The sequence below is a fragment of the Pseudonaja textilis genome, chromosome 1 (assembly GCF_049901715.1).
Source record: "Pseudonaja textilis isolate UNSWEBS1 chromosome 1, rPseTex1.2, whole genome shotgun sequence".
NCBI classification, from domain to species: domain Eukaryota; kingdom Metazoa; phylum Chordata; class Lepidosauria; order Squamata; family Elapidae; genus Pseudonaja; species Pseudonaja textilis.
In genome coordinates this window covers 267816932-267831391 of record NC_141990.1, presented here as the reverse complement: position 1 = coordinate 267831391, position 14460 = coordinate 267816932, and the positions used below count along the sequence as shown (strand labels likewise).

At 36.3% G+C, this 14460-nt stretch overlaps 1 protein-coding gene across 5 annotated transcripts in view; it reads left to right on the top strand.

The window, feature by feature from the left end:
- The window catches only part of MAP3K9 (mitogen-activated protein kinase kinase kinase 9), a 35198-nt gene extending 21248 nt beyond the window's left edge, over positions 1-13950 (top strand). Inside the window, exons 9-12 of one of the 5 annotated variants that reach the window (XM_087921728.1) lie at positions 2396-2508; positions 3402-4205; positions 9058-9265; positions 12403-13950. In XM_087921728.1, coding sequence (XP_087777854.1) covers positions 2396-2508; positions 3402-4205; positions 9058-9265; positions 12403-12475 — 1198 coding nt within the window. In that variant the 3' untranslated portion in view covers positions 12476-13950. Of the gene's footprint in view, positions 1-2395; positions 2509-3401; positions 4206-8771; positions 12030-12402 lie in introns of those variants that run through there. The other 4 variants (XM_087921727.1, XM_087921726.1, XM_087921729.1 and 1 more) reach the window with 4 other exon arrangements.
- The last annotated feature ends 510 nt before the right edge of the window (positions 13951-14460 follow it).

Sequence of the window (14460 nt, the reverse complement as noted above, 5' to 3'; positions counted from 1 at the left end):
TGGTGCAATGATGTAAGTGCAAGTAAGTCAGAAGTCATGTTTTCCGAGGCTATTGTAATTTCAAATGGTCATTTAAAAAATGGAAATAAGCTGAGGATTGCCTGAAAAAGTAAACCTGCCCTATAATTTTTTGACACAGGAAGAAACTCACTGGTGCTCCAGGTTAGTGAGACTGAAACATACAGAAATGTGCAGAAAGAAAAGAGGTGTCTCTCTCTGCCGATAAAACTATAAGCAGTGGTAACACATGAGCATACCTCTATATTTCCAATATATATCCGTTCATTCCAAGCAGATTGTCTGCATTATATCAGTGGGAGGAGCCAAGATCAGACGCTTTGATCAAAATGGTGAAATAGACATGACTTGGCCTCTATTCCTTTTATATGTTTGTGCAAATTATTTATTTTTATTTTATTTAAGTTGGATGTTTCTTGACTCCTACCAACTCTGGGCAGCTTATTTATTTATTTATTTTATTTATTTATTTATTTGATTTGTCAATTGTTTACAAGATAATAAGTATAAGTGTATACATAGTTATGAATACATGAAATGGGTACATATAAGAAAAATAAAAGAAAAATAAAAGAAACAATAGGACAGGGACGGTAGGCACGTTGGTGCGCTTATGCACGCCCCCTAGAGACCTCTTAGGAAAGGGGTGAGGTCAATAGTAGACAGTCTAAGGTTAAAGTAGACAGTCTAAGGTTAAAGCTTGTATTTTTAAAAAAAAATTCCCAAAGCATAGAGGAAACCTCATTCCACAAAGTAGTGCCATAAGATGTAAACAAAAGGCTACAATAGTGTGGCAGTGATACAGTGTTTTATTTGTCTATCCCCTTATGTCCGTCATATACATTTGGATTTAGCATTATTTCTAAGAAGCTGTAGTAACTTTAAATGATTCAACTGAGATTTTGCTGAAGCTTTGTAGATAATATTCTAGGAAACTAGAGGAAAGTCCGAACTGTTTTCCACCATCCTTTAGTGAGTAGTTTTATGATTACTTAGTTAATCATAGAACAACAGAGTTGGAAAGGACCTTGGAGGTCATCTAGTCCAACCCCCTGCTCGAGCAGGAGAGTCTATTCCATTACTGTGGAATGTCGGTCACTTTTGACATGTAAGCTGATGTGGCTGCTCAAGTAGGTAGGTGCAATCATTCAGATATTAATTTACATATTCACTGTGTCTTCAAAATATTTTAAACTACCTTCTAAATTACTTTATTTTTAAAATCTTGTTAGTAACCATAAATGCACTTCTTTAGTGAAAAGGCAGATTATAAATTCAGTAAATAAGCATTTATGTTATTTTACCCCATTGTCCTTGTCAACAAAGCTGTATTGATCTTTGATATATAAATTTTCAGTTCCATGGTCTTCACTGCATCATATAATCTTTTGCCACAAATCATTCAGATTCTCAGCCGATTTGTGGAGTCCTTGGTACTTTTTGAGCTTGACTTTTTCATGCAGACATTTCATTACCTTACTGGATAATAGCATCTGTGCTAGTGAGTGGGGGATTTGTTTCCTATTTATATATAGTAGCTTGCCAATCAAGAGCTGGTAAGAGTAAGGTTTTCTCCTTGGTAGTTCCATGGTATTGCTTTTTGCTTGATTTCTTTATCTGGTGATAATTCCTGCTTATGTAGATGTGGACCTCCACATTCCATAAAATTTAAGCCTGTTCACTTTATCAGAATAGAATAGGATAGGATAGGATAGGATAGAATAGAATAGAATAGAATAGAATAGAATAGAATAGAATAGAATAGAATAGAATAACAGAATTGGAAGGGATCTTGGAGGTATTCTAGTCCAACTCCTTGCTTAGGCAGGAAACACTACACCACTTCAGACAAATGGTTATGCAACATCTTTTTAAAAACTTCTTTCCCTATACATACAAATACATAGCAACATTTCTTTTTCACTTTTAGCTTAGCGCCATTCTTATTTTTATCTCAGGTAGCCTTTTTAATTTGTTTAGGCATTCCAAAATCTTGAATAGCTGATATCATCATCAGTGTCATAATCATAAACAATGCTACTTGACCAAAATAAAAAATCAATCGGCTTTTATTAATAAATTAATTACATTGAGGTTGTATTGTATTCTATTGTATTGTACTGTACTGTACTAATTCTGCTGTATTCTACTGTATTGTATTGTTGACTTTTGCTAATCACAACTGTAGATTGTTTCAGGGACTTACGCTAAGGAAAATCTCGTATGTTTAAATAAGTAACTGAGGTGAATTTCATTTTTAATGTATAATCTATAGAATGTCAAGTCATTTTAATACTTAATCTTTAGAGTGTCAAAATGGACAATAGGAAGCAAGCAAGCTCCTGCATTTATTTAGTTTTTCTTCTCTATATTTTAGCCTAAAGTCCCTGGCAGATGGCGCTAGACAGTGGTCATCTAGTGCTCCAAACCTTGGAAAATTCCAGCGAACAATAGTCCCTTTTCCTGGGTTTGCAAGCCTGATAGAGATGGGTAAAGTACATGTTAAATGAAATGTATTAAATGAATAGCATGTTGCTTTATTTTACCATTTGTGATAAAGAAACAAAAGCCACTCAAATATCTCTAATGATTTTTTTTAAAAAGACACTAAGCAAGTCTGTTTACCTCACCGGCCAAGTTGGGACATATTTAGCTCCCCCATTCCCCCGGAACTGTCACACTTGTTGGAAATGTGGCCCCAGGGGAAAAAATGATCAAAGCTCTTAATATAGAACAAATAATCCAAAACATCCTATTGGCTTTTAATAAAAGCCTCTGTATTGTGCGCAGAAATTAAACTAATTGCAAATGATTTTTTAAGAGCATATAATTTCAGAGGTTAGTTCCGTTTTTCAATTTAGAGGCTATATTTTAGTGACAATTATAAAATATAATTTTAAATCAAATCTGGAGTTTATCAACATACCATTCATTATTATTTGTTTCTTTCCAGGACATGTAGCAGAAACACCAGGTTGTGTGTGTTCCTAGGCACCTCTCAACAAATTTAGATCAATTAGCATAATGTATTATACTTTTGATTCATTGCAGGGAATTCAGCCTTATCCATAACAATTGAATATCCCTTCTATCCTAGATAATCGCCTGCGAAATACAACTTTCTTAGAACTGTTGTCTTATACATGAGTCAGTATAGTTGCATAAGAAAGAATAAGAGGATTTATCACATCAAAAGTAGCCTTTTGAAGTGCTTCCTTGAATGAGCAGTGTGCCAATATTTTGTACTCTTATTAAAATTCAAAAATTCAGATTTCGATTGTTTTACCGTGTTTCAAGACACGCACACATGGTAAAGTTAACCAATACATATTTATTATGTAAATGTTTAAAAGTTTATGTGTGTGCATGCATCTGTGTTTCAGACAACGAAGACAACGATTCTTTGAATGATACAGAGAGCAAGATGCTGCAAGCCCCTGGATTTAACCAATCATACCTCTGCATCCCATTTCATAAGAATGATGACTGGGATACCCACTCGAGCGATCCTAATGAAGAGACCACTCCAGTGAATTCTTGCACAAGCACTCCTCAGCTCACTCCCACCAACAGCCTCAAACGTGGGGGCTCTCTGTATAAACAATGTCAGTTGGCCTTTCTAGGGTGTGGGGCTGTGTTGGCTGCTGCTGGCCTGGGTTTTGATCTTTTGGAGGCTGGCAAGTGCCAGCTGCTAACCCAGGAAGATCAGGACATTTCTAAGGAAGAGAAGAAGAAAAGGGAAAGTATCTTTCAACGGGCTGTTCTATCTCGAAGGAGTACAAGCCCACCTTCAAGGAAGATCTTCAAGAAAGAAGAACCCACCTTCTTGTTAAGCGAACCATCCAGTTCTCTGACTCTGCTCTCTTTGTCTTCAATTTCTGAATGTAACTCTACCCGTTCTTTGCTTCATTCAGACAGTGATGAAATTGTGGTATACGAGATGCCTGTTAGCCCTGTGACAGTGAAGGCTCCCTTGCCAGTCGTTAGTAACCCACTGGTTAATATCCGAGTTGAGAGATTCAAACGGAATCCCAATCAGTCTTTGACACCTACACATGTGACTCTTTCTTCTGAAGCTCAGCAACAGAGGCATAGGCGCACTCCCTCGGATGGTGCCATAAAACTGGCCGATCTCGTTCCTAATGGAGATTCTTCCAGTAATTGTCCAACAGGAGTTCTGGGAACAGGTAGGTTTCCCTTCTTCATTTTTATATGCCATACGAAGTGAGAACATAAATGTCCTTGCCACCACATTTCTGCAATAGTTATTGATTTTGAAAGTAACAAAAATAAAGGACAAAAATAAGTTATTTTTGTACAGACAGTTGGAGCAGTAGAGAAGACTCTCAGAGATGCTGAAGGAAAGGAGGAAACCTTTATTCAATCTCTTTTCATCTTCCCTCACGTTAGCAGGTTTATCCTTTTTTCTTGTAGCTTCTGGTTCTAACTTCCCTTCCCATTTAGCATGATTTTACTTCTTGCACACATTTTTCTGTGCTTTAAAAGAAAACCCTACAACTACTATTTTATCATTTCATCTCTTCTTTAGTGTTCCTAGTGTTTTCTTCTACTCAAGATTGCCTCTTTATTTTCCTGAAATCTATGTCCTGCCAAAAGATAAAATTCTTTTGTGAATTAACCCAAACTGAGCTAATATGACTAACGAGTGACACTAAAAATTACTCAGATGAATGAATGTGCATGTATTTTATTGCAGCAGAAATATGTTTCCTGCTTCTTAAATAAGGCAATATATTATCTTAAAAGCAAATGACAAATATTAGACTTCCTGTGGTCACCTACAATTTTAAATCTCAAGGAAGCCATTTCATTCTTTGGCACAACTACATTGTGAAAATCCCAAACACTTTGATTTCTTGGGATATATTTTGGCTGATGAATTTAGCAAAGATCTGTTCTTTCCATGTAATAATAACAAAGCCCTCTAACCAAAAATAAAATAAGAGCAACTGAAATAAAAATAACTGAGTAGTTGGGCAGCACAAAAATAACAATGTTGCCTGCTTTAAAGCTTGTTTCGAGAAGCAAGTATTAATACTATTAAAAAATGCCAATACTGTATATCAAATATAAGCACCAGTTCACTGCAAGAAACAGACCAACTGATGTATAAACAGCTGCAGTTTTAATTGAATTACCTTTAATGCAAAATCAACAAGACAAAAAGCTACTAAAACCCAAAAATGGAAGATCAGGCTAGGGTTAGGATGCTTAGATCACATGCAAGCAAGCTAGAATGAATGAAAGAAAAGATGAAGAATAAGGCCAAAGAATACTTGATCAAGAAATATCACCTAAAAATAAGGAAAATCAGGACATCACTGGAAATAATAAAGCAGCAAATAATAGCCATAGCCAAGAAGATCAGCAGTTAAGGCTCACATTTTGCCTTGTAAAATTGATAAAGGTGAAAATACAAACAAACAAACAAATTGCACACTATAGTCAAATCATAAATGTTTTACCAATTCATCAATGGAGAGACTGCAATGAATCAGTCAACACCTGATGACGAAGAAACATTGCAGTTCTGGGACAACCTAAAAAAAAGAAGGCAGCTTGGGTAAAGAAGATGGAAAGAAAAAAAGAAGCTGAAATGAAAGAACTTGTAATAACAGCAGAAATTCTAGAGAAAAGGGCAAGGAAGCTCAAGAATTGGTCAGCACTAGGTGAAGATGAAATGCATGTTTTTTGTTGAAACAGCTGACTGGTCTTCACCCACATATTGTCAAACAGTTTAATAAGATACTGCAAGGAGATGAAATTAAAGATTAGTTAAAATCCAGCAAAGCTTAACTGATAATGAAAGATTCAGCAAAAGGGGCAGCACCACTGGCTAATTACCTACCTGCCAAGAACTTTGAAATTGCTAACTAGTATGGTAGCTGATGCAATCCAACAGGATCTACTTAAAAACAAACTCTTTCCACCTGAGCAGAAAGGAAACTACGCAACAGTAGAGAAACAGAAGATCAGTCCCTAATTGAGAAGATGATTTTTGGAAAACTGCAAGAGAAAGAAGTCCAGCTTGAATGTAGCATGGTTTGATTACAATAAAGCATTTGACTCCCTGCCACATGATTAGATAATCAAGTGTCTAGAAATACAAGAATCAGTAGAAACATCAAAAACTTTGTGCAAAGATCAATGTCACCAAGCAAGACAAAATTCCTGATCAAGGTTGATAAAGTGGGAGAGTTAAATATCAACAGAGAAATCTTTCAAGAAGATCTCTATCACAACTACTGTTTGCCATTTCATGGGTTCTTCTGTCATCAATACTGAAGAAGTCAGCCCGTGGCTGTCAGACATCAAAAACATCTGCCAAGCTATCCCACCTCCTCTACATGAACGATCTGAAGTTACAGTATATGGAAAAACATCATCTGAAATAGAATTGCTGCTAAACACTGTCAGTATATACAACCAAGATATTGCTGTGGACTTTGGTCTGGATAAATGTGCCACCCTTACCATCAAAGGGTAAAATAGTGAAAACTGAGGGAGTCAAGGTGCCCCATAGAAATAATTTCAAGCATCTGGATGAAGAAGATCACTACAAATACCTAGGCATCCTTCAAGCTGAGAATATCAAGCAAATTGAAGTCAAGAAGAAGGTTAGAAGAGAATACATCACAAGACTGAAGCTCTTAAAGCCCAAACTTAGTGGAGGAAATGTCATCAAGTCAATTAACACCTGGGAAATTCCAATCAATAGATATACAGCCCTGGACAGGAAGATCAGAAAAAATAATGACAAGGAATCATGCCCTTCATTCACGCAGCAATGTTGACAGACTGTTATTTACAAGGAAAATAGGTGGGCATGGACTCTTGCAAATATATCAGACCACCGAAGAAGGAAAAAGGACATTGGAAGAATATCTGAAGGACAGTGAAAAAGATGTACTGAAACCAGTATACCATATAATTACCAAAAGTAACAGGTGCCTTGGGTACAATCCCAAAGCACCTGGAGCACCACTTGAACGCCAATTATATTGGCAAAATCCCATGAGTCAATTCCAAAAAACAGCTTTACTTGGAACAGCTTACATCCTACAACAATACCCTTTAACGTCATCTAAAAACATCTGTCTATCTCAGGTCTTGGAAATAATTTGATAGGTGGATAAAAATGCCAGATCTAGTCTAAACACCTGGCTAATTGCGCTCCAACTTAATAAATCTGTACCAGTGCTGGACGTGACAGTGTTTTAACTGACATTTTTTACAGCTGAAAATATACTTAGATATTTAGAAGCTTTCTAGCCATGCCCATACAAATAATACTGTGACACCCTAATTTTCTTAAGATATAAATTAAAATGCATATTACAATTAAAGCAGAAGGGTTATGATAGCATGAAGACTTCATCTTCTCACAAAATACTATTTTTGCCACTTGAAATCTATAGCTATCAGTTTGTTCATTGCATTTCATTAAATTGATATCATAACTTGGCTATTCTGAAGTTGCTATATATAGTAAGATGGGGGTATATTAGTAAGATGGGGAAAATTCTATAATTCCTGTATTTAAAGGAAAAATAAGCATGCTTCACTGTTAACACTATTTTAAAAACATACTTTTTAATTTAATTAAAATTTTAAATATTTTTCATTAATTACAGTTGCAGTTGAAAAGAAAACTTTTTTTAAAAAAAAGAGTTCACAAACTTTTTTTTTTTTAATAAATGGCCTGGATATAATCAACTTAGGAAAAAAGTCTATCTATAACTGAAAGAGACCTGAAATTGTTGCCTTTTGTAAGTGATTTAAGTCAGTTGAAAACTACATCAATCTGCTACATACTTCATACATACGATATGCTGTGTAGCACTTTCCAAGGGAAGGTGTTTTTGCAGCCATGGGGGCACTTAGGCAGCACCTGTTGGCTGCATCTGAAATTAATAAAGCCATTTTCCAGGACCTCTCTGCAGCTGCAAAGCAGTCTTGGAAAAAGACACACTTCACTTAAAGGCGTTGCCACGTAGTGCTGTGTTTCCAAAATACTTTTTTTTTCCTTTTTTGAATTTTCACAATCCTGTTATGCACTTGCTCAGATAGGATTCTAAACAATATATAATAGAATCACTGCCATTTACATAATTTGTATCCTGCTGATGTACATAATGTGCAAATAAATGCTAATAACAAAGATAATTAATGCCTACTCTTAAGAAACGGTGTCAGTTTCCAAACACAGTTAAAGAACAATTTAAACTTCAAGAGACACATAGGTTAATTGTAAATAGACACTGCCTCTTTGTTTAGGGGAAGCCCCATTTGAACTGTGGAATTTGTTCCAAGCAGTTCTAAAGCAATGAGGCATAAAAGTACTCTTCCGTTCTATCTAAAACACTAATGGAAACCTTTCCTTTTCAATACAGGTGTGACTTTTACCATCTGTAAAATTGGTTTTAGAGTTTAGCGCTAAGTTGTCCACATTGGAAAAATAATTCCAGCAAAAGAGACTTAAGACCTTGTAACCCGGTCACTCTATTCTTATACTTGCATTTGCCATACAGATTTGCTAGGGTCAGAATAACAGTCACCGTAGCTCCTATGTGAACTGAATTCTCCCTCTGTCTAATACATCCTTTATATACTAAATGATCTCAGTGCCTCATTTCATCAGTGCTGTCTAACTGGTTGGTTTCTCTTTCTTCTCTCTCTCTCCCCCCTTCCTTTCTTCTGTTTGTGACTTTTTTTCCCTGGTGAGAGAATAGGTATAATAAAAACTCCCAGTCCAAGTCAGGGTCCAAATGAAGTCCCTCGTCTGCCAGATCCCAACCTCATCTTCCCTCCAACCCCCAGGCGTTATATTGCTCAACAGGAATCCATGTTGGAGAGACCCAAGACCTTGGAATTCCTACCTAGGCCACGCCCTTCAGCTAACAGGCAGCGAGTTGATCCCTGGTGGTTGGTATCCCCAAGTAAGGCTAGGGGTGAATCCTCTGCTAATAGCTCCAGTACTGAAACTCCCAGTAACCTGGATTCCTGCTTTGCCAGCAGTAGCAGCACAGTTGAAGAGCAGTCCACGCTGCTTTCTTTTCGTGTCAGGCTGCCTGAAGAGGAACGGACACTGCTGGACATGGATGTTGAAGGTCAGAATCAGGACAGCACAGTGCCACTATGCAGAGCAGAACTCAGAACACATAAATCTACAGCATATGAACTCAAGCAAGAATTTTGGTCCTAGCATGAAACCCACAAGGGGCTGGTAAGCTCCTTTTTGCTTCAGTTCTACTTCTTGCACTAAGAATGCACTTTCAAGCCAGGTAAAGTAGGAAGTTGGTGCTGAGACCATATCACATGTCTTGGTCCACTACAGAACTGGTATTGGGGAACCCCATTTTTTTATACCTGCATGTGGCTGAGCTACACAGAGTTGCTGACTCTTTTTTCTGGGGTTTCTTGTAGTCCTTGATAAACTGCAACAAGCAATGTGAGACATCTAAGCCTCTGTTCTTGATTTTCAAGAACACTATGATAATTTGCAAAAGTAGATATCAGTGTTTATGCACTGTTAGAGAGCAGGAAATTATGTAAAAATGTTCCTGCACCAGCGGTCTTGTCACACTTCATGTTGTTTTTCTCCCTCAGTGTTCTAAACCAGGCCTGTGTCAAATCTTGGCAACTTTAAGACTTGTAGACTTCTAACTCCCAGAATCCCCCAATTTGAATTCTGGTAGTTGAAGCCCACCGGTCTTAAAGTTGCGAAGGTTGGGACATCCCTGTGCTTATCTAATTTCTTCTTTTTCTGCCCTTCTCCTCCTTTTCTGTATGCATATGAAACTTCTTTTGAGTCTGAATATTGTAGGCATGGGGGATTCTGGGCTATCTGCAGGAAGACTTCGTTTTTTTCCAGTCAACAGTATTGTGTGTTTTGACATCATAATGCAAACTCTGCTCCTTACGTATTTGCTTGTAGTACAGCTCATATATAAAAGGGGCAAAGTTTGTATTACACCTTTTATCATTTGTCTCCTTGACTCCCCTCCTCACCCTGGGGGTTTGGTTCCTTATAAATAATGAACCTGCCAGCCTCATATAAAGCATGTATTCAACTATATTTAATGATTTCTTTTGAGAGGTAGAGAGCCTTGAGTTTTAAAGTTGTCTATTTTCAAGCTCCTGAAATCAGCTATTGTGGATGGGTAAATGAATGCGGGGTTACACCAGGGCAGAATCACCAGTGGGATGTAGTAGTGGTAAGGCTCTGATAGCAGAAGAATTGGGACACTCTGATGCTTTGATCTAGCCCAATCATGGAAAAACACTTCTACATCTTCAAAATTACAGAAGGTTTGGGTTGCAATTAGAAAGTGGTATAATTCAATGAAAAACAAATTAATAGATATAGAATTCTACATTCCTTGCACAGATTTTGGCAATACTTTTCATGAAAAAATTGTTAACTTCACATGCCTTTTTTCACCTAATCTTCTGACTAGGAGTCTAAAATTTTGATACAAATTGGCCAGCCATGTAAGGCAAGTAACATGCACCGATCTCTTATTCCCATATTCTATGATTGGGTTTATTTCTCATTTTTTATTTCAGCTGCTTGTAACATTTGTTTTTTAAAAAGATCCGAAAAAACTAACTCCTATACTCCTAGGCTATATGTTTAACTTCAGATTAACTCCCTATTATAACTATTTTGATTTTTTTTTGATCGCTTGTTTTTGTTTGACAATGAATGGCTACAGTTCCTTACTTTGAACCGTAAGCTGGCCACTTGTGAAGAATGTTATACAAAATTTTGGCACCATTGTTGCCTAAAAACTAAACATGAGTTCTGACAATTCAGGCTTAACTTTGCTTGTGCCACCAGCTTCTTGTATGACATTGGGCAAATCAATTTGCCATATGTGCCTCAGTTTCTCCATCTGTACTGATAGCTACCTCATGCAACAGAAGTGTAGACTTACTGTGCAAATGGGAACTTAGACAATTTACTTTATGTTAAGAAAAGTTACATATGGTGAAAAAATCTCTCTCTTTATTATAAAGTATAGGCTAGGTAAATCTTGAACCAGTTCCATATCAGTTTATTCATCTAGCTGGGCCTAGAGAATACAATCTTAACAATCAGCATAGAAAAACACTTGCATACTTATGTAGTCTGGTGCAATGGCTTGTCTCTTTCTAAGGTCAAATACTGCTGTTTTGTATACTTAACATTTCATCTCCATGTTGTTCCAGTTAAAAGCATTGGCCAACCTAGCTAGTCAATTCCTAAGCTGCTAGTGGTGGTTTGAACTTTGCTCTCATCATAATCATGTTTGGTCTTGTCTCAATTCCATTTTTTAAACAAATGAAAGTCATTTGGTATGGCTTTAATGAAGAAGGTGCAATGGAACAATTGGAACTTCGGGGAGAACACAGATAATCAGGGCCATGAACAGTCATTTTTGTGGGACATTTCATGAAGTGACTGAAGCACCCTCCAGATTCACTATTCCAAATGTCTATGTGTTGCACCCTGTTGAAGTCTCAGAGCAGCCATTTTGAGAAATTCCCTAAATTATCTGAATATGCATGTGGGCCTGTTGCTGAAGCAAACTGAATGGTTAATAAGCCCTTAGAATCTCCAAACTCTAACTGCATGATTAACATTATAGTGCACATTGCAAAAAATGACTCTAAGAATAGCAAACGTACCAAAAGGCAGTTATTTCCACATTTCATTTATTATTTCATGTATTGATTTATTTGAATTCCACTTTTTTCTTTTTTGCAAGAATCTCAGGGCAATATACATTGTCCTCTCCCATTCTATCCACCATATCTTTGCAATCATGGGTAATGTGATTTATTAAAGATCTCTTAGTGAGATTAATATATCTAAATTGGATTTAAACTTTGGTATCCCCAGTTCACACTCATCTTTCAAACACTATGCCATGAAATATTAATGAGCAGAGAAAGATTTTAGGAAAGAAGAAATCAGATTCTCATAGTGGCTCATATGCTTTATTCTTACCTACAGTATATATAAAACCAGTGGATTTCAATGTAACCTGACAGGCCACCATTCTATAAAAAGATTGCATTATTAAAAGTGAAGGACTTTTAAAATTTTTATTTCCAATTATCCCAAACCTACTTCCAACCAATATCACATAGGAAGTCCTGTACTATTAGCTTTTCAAGGACTTGAACACAATATTAACACATACAGAAACAGAGACAGACATAGACATACATGTACATATACACAGACACACACACACACACATATATCCCCAACTCCACCATGTATTGCACTTTGCTAGGGGAAAATTCCAAAATTATTTGCACAACTTCTGTTTTTGAATATGCAAATTATTAATGCCTATTTTTTCATGTCAGGAAAAATGGACTTCTTATCAAGCTGTCCATCGGAGGAAAATGCTGTATGTTGCCTAGAGAAAACTTTTCATAATACATCCTTCTTTACGAAAAAAAACCCTGGAATTTGTGCATCATAAGCTAACTAAACTGTGGCTTGTCACAATGTGCTAAAGCTGGTATTCTGCATCATGATTGGGTACATAGGCTATCCATGTATTCCACATGAATCTTTCATATTATTCCATACCTGTGAACAAACTATTTCTTTCCTGTGAGGAGAGAGTGTGGTCATCTTATTATCTTATAAAACAGCGGAATTTTAGCACACTGTAATGTAATTATCAGTATTATTTAAATGTTTGTTTGCTCTCCAGATCTGAGATTAAATGTCTTTAATGGATATACTTTGATTGTTTATCGCTGCCATCATCACGCACACACATGCACGCACAAACACAAGTTTGATAGGCAAAGTTTTGAAGATTTCTGTGTACAGTTGCAGACTCTATATATTGATTGTACAATTGACAGCTTCAAGAATAATTACAAGTAAGTAATCTGTTTCTTCTTTTATATCTTGCCACCTCTAACTATATTTAATGTGGGGGGGGAGGGTAAGGATGCTTATCAAATTGACTCTTTTCAATCTATATCTACTGAAATTTAGAAGTGTAGTTGGGCCAAAATCTACCTGCTGTAATCATAATCAACCATCTCTGGATCTTTTTTTTAATTTCTTCTCTTGATTGGGTATGGTTTGGTCTTCTTGAAAGACTGTTCACGTGGAATAATTGTACATGCGTGATGTATTTCACAGGTTAGCTCCTGTGGTCTTGCATGCCCTGGTTTGGAATGCAGCCATTTTAGGTTGATGTTAGTTTAGGTACACATAACAAGTGTTTTGCGTGGTGATGTATAGAGAAAGTTGGATCCTTGGTTTCTTCTCATTCAGTCTGGCATGATAAAATCCATTGGGGTTTCTCTCCCAATATGATGTTTGTTAAAATCTTGCTATAAAGGCTGCAGTACAAGGAAGGTATGTTTTTGTCCCCAGTTCATCGTTAAAAGTTTTTGTATGCTAAACACTCTGTGTTCTTCACTTTGTGATAGTGGTTAAGTGATGTGAAAGTTTGCCTTTTCATTTGTACTCAGCAGCAAGTTAGGAAAAGGGTAGGAGAGTAATTATTTTTTAAAAATGTTACAGCCTGTCGCCTATGGAGTTTAAAAATATTAACAGCAGTGTCTGGTTTGTTTTACTCTTGTGGATTACATTGACAGGTTACATTTGGTGTAATTTATAGTATTTTGGGTTTTGTCAATGTATTATGTATATATCTTTATTGTGTTTTAATTTATTTTATGCCAGCCAGCAAAATGTAAATTGAATAAGCTGATTTCCTTTTCTCTATTTTTCCCTAAATGTATTGGGGGGAAAAGGTAAACCAAGGATGCCAAGCAGGCTTGGTTCAACGGCTAAGATTACCATTGTATTACAGTGTAATGCTATTCTAGGCCTTGTCTCAACATTAGAGCACACTTTACTTGAATAAAATTGTTAAACATTAATTGTACTATGATATTTTCATTTCTTCACACAGAGTGTTCTTTAGAAACATGGAAAAATGTGCTGCTACATGAATAAACCCATCATCTTCTGTCTAAAATAATACAAAATACAAACCTAAATCTGTTCAGAAAAATTTGGACAAGATTAAGATTATATCATTCTGATTTCTGTCAATATAGATAATTTCTGAAAATGCATTATTATGGTCACCAATCAGAATTGTACCAGGTATTAGAACAATTAAACAGTTTGCATTTCAAATATTTTTTTACAAAATCATAAAATTTTAACTACATCATTGAGGCAACCAAGTCAATTTAGATTTTACAAAATAAAACAAACTTTTGCCACATTCAAGGAAATGGAATCAGCCAAGTCCAACTGAAGTAGCTGTGTGTAAAATAAATCACTACTGTATAGTAAGTGGTGGCTAACCTTTTTGGGCTCCTGTACCAAAAATTGTGTGCGCACTGGCGCACGCGCACACTCACATGCCAGCACCCAGAAGG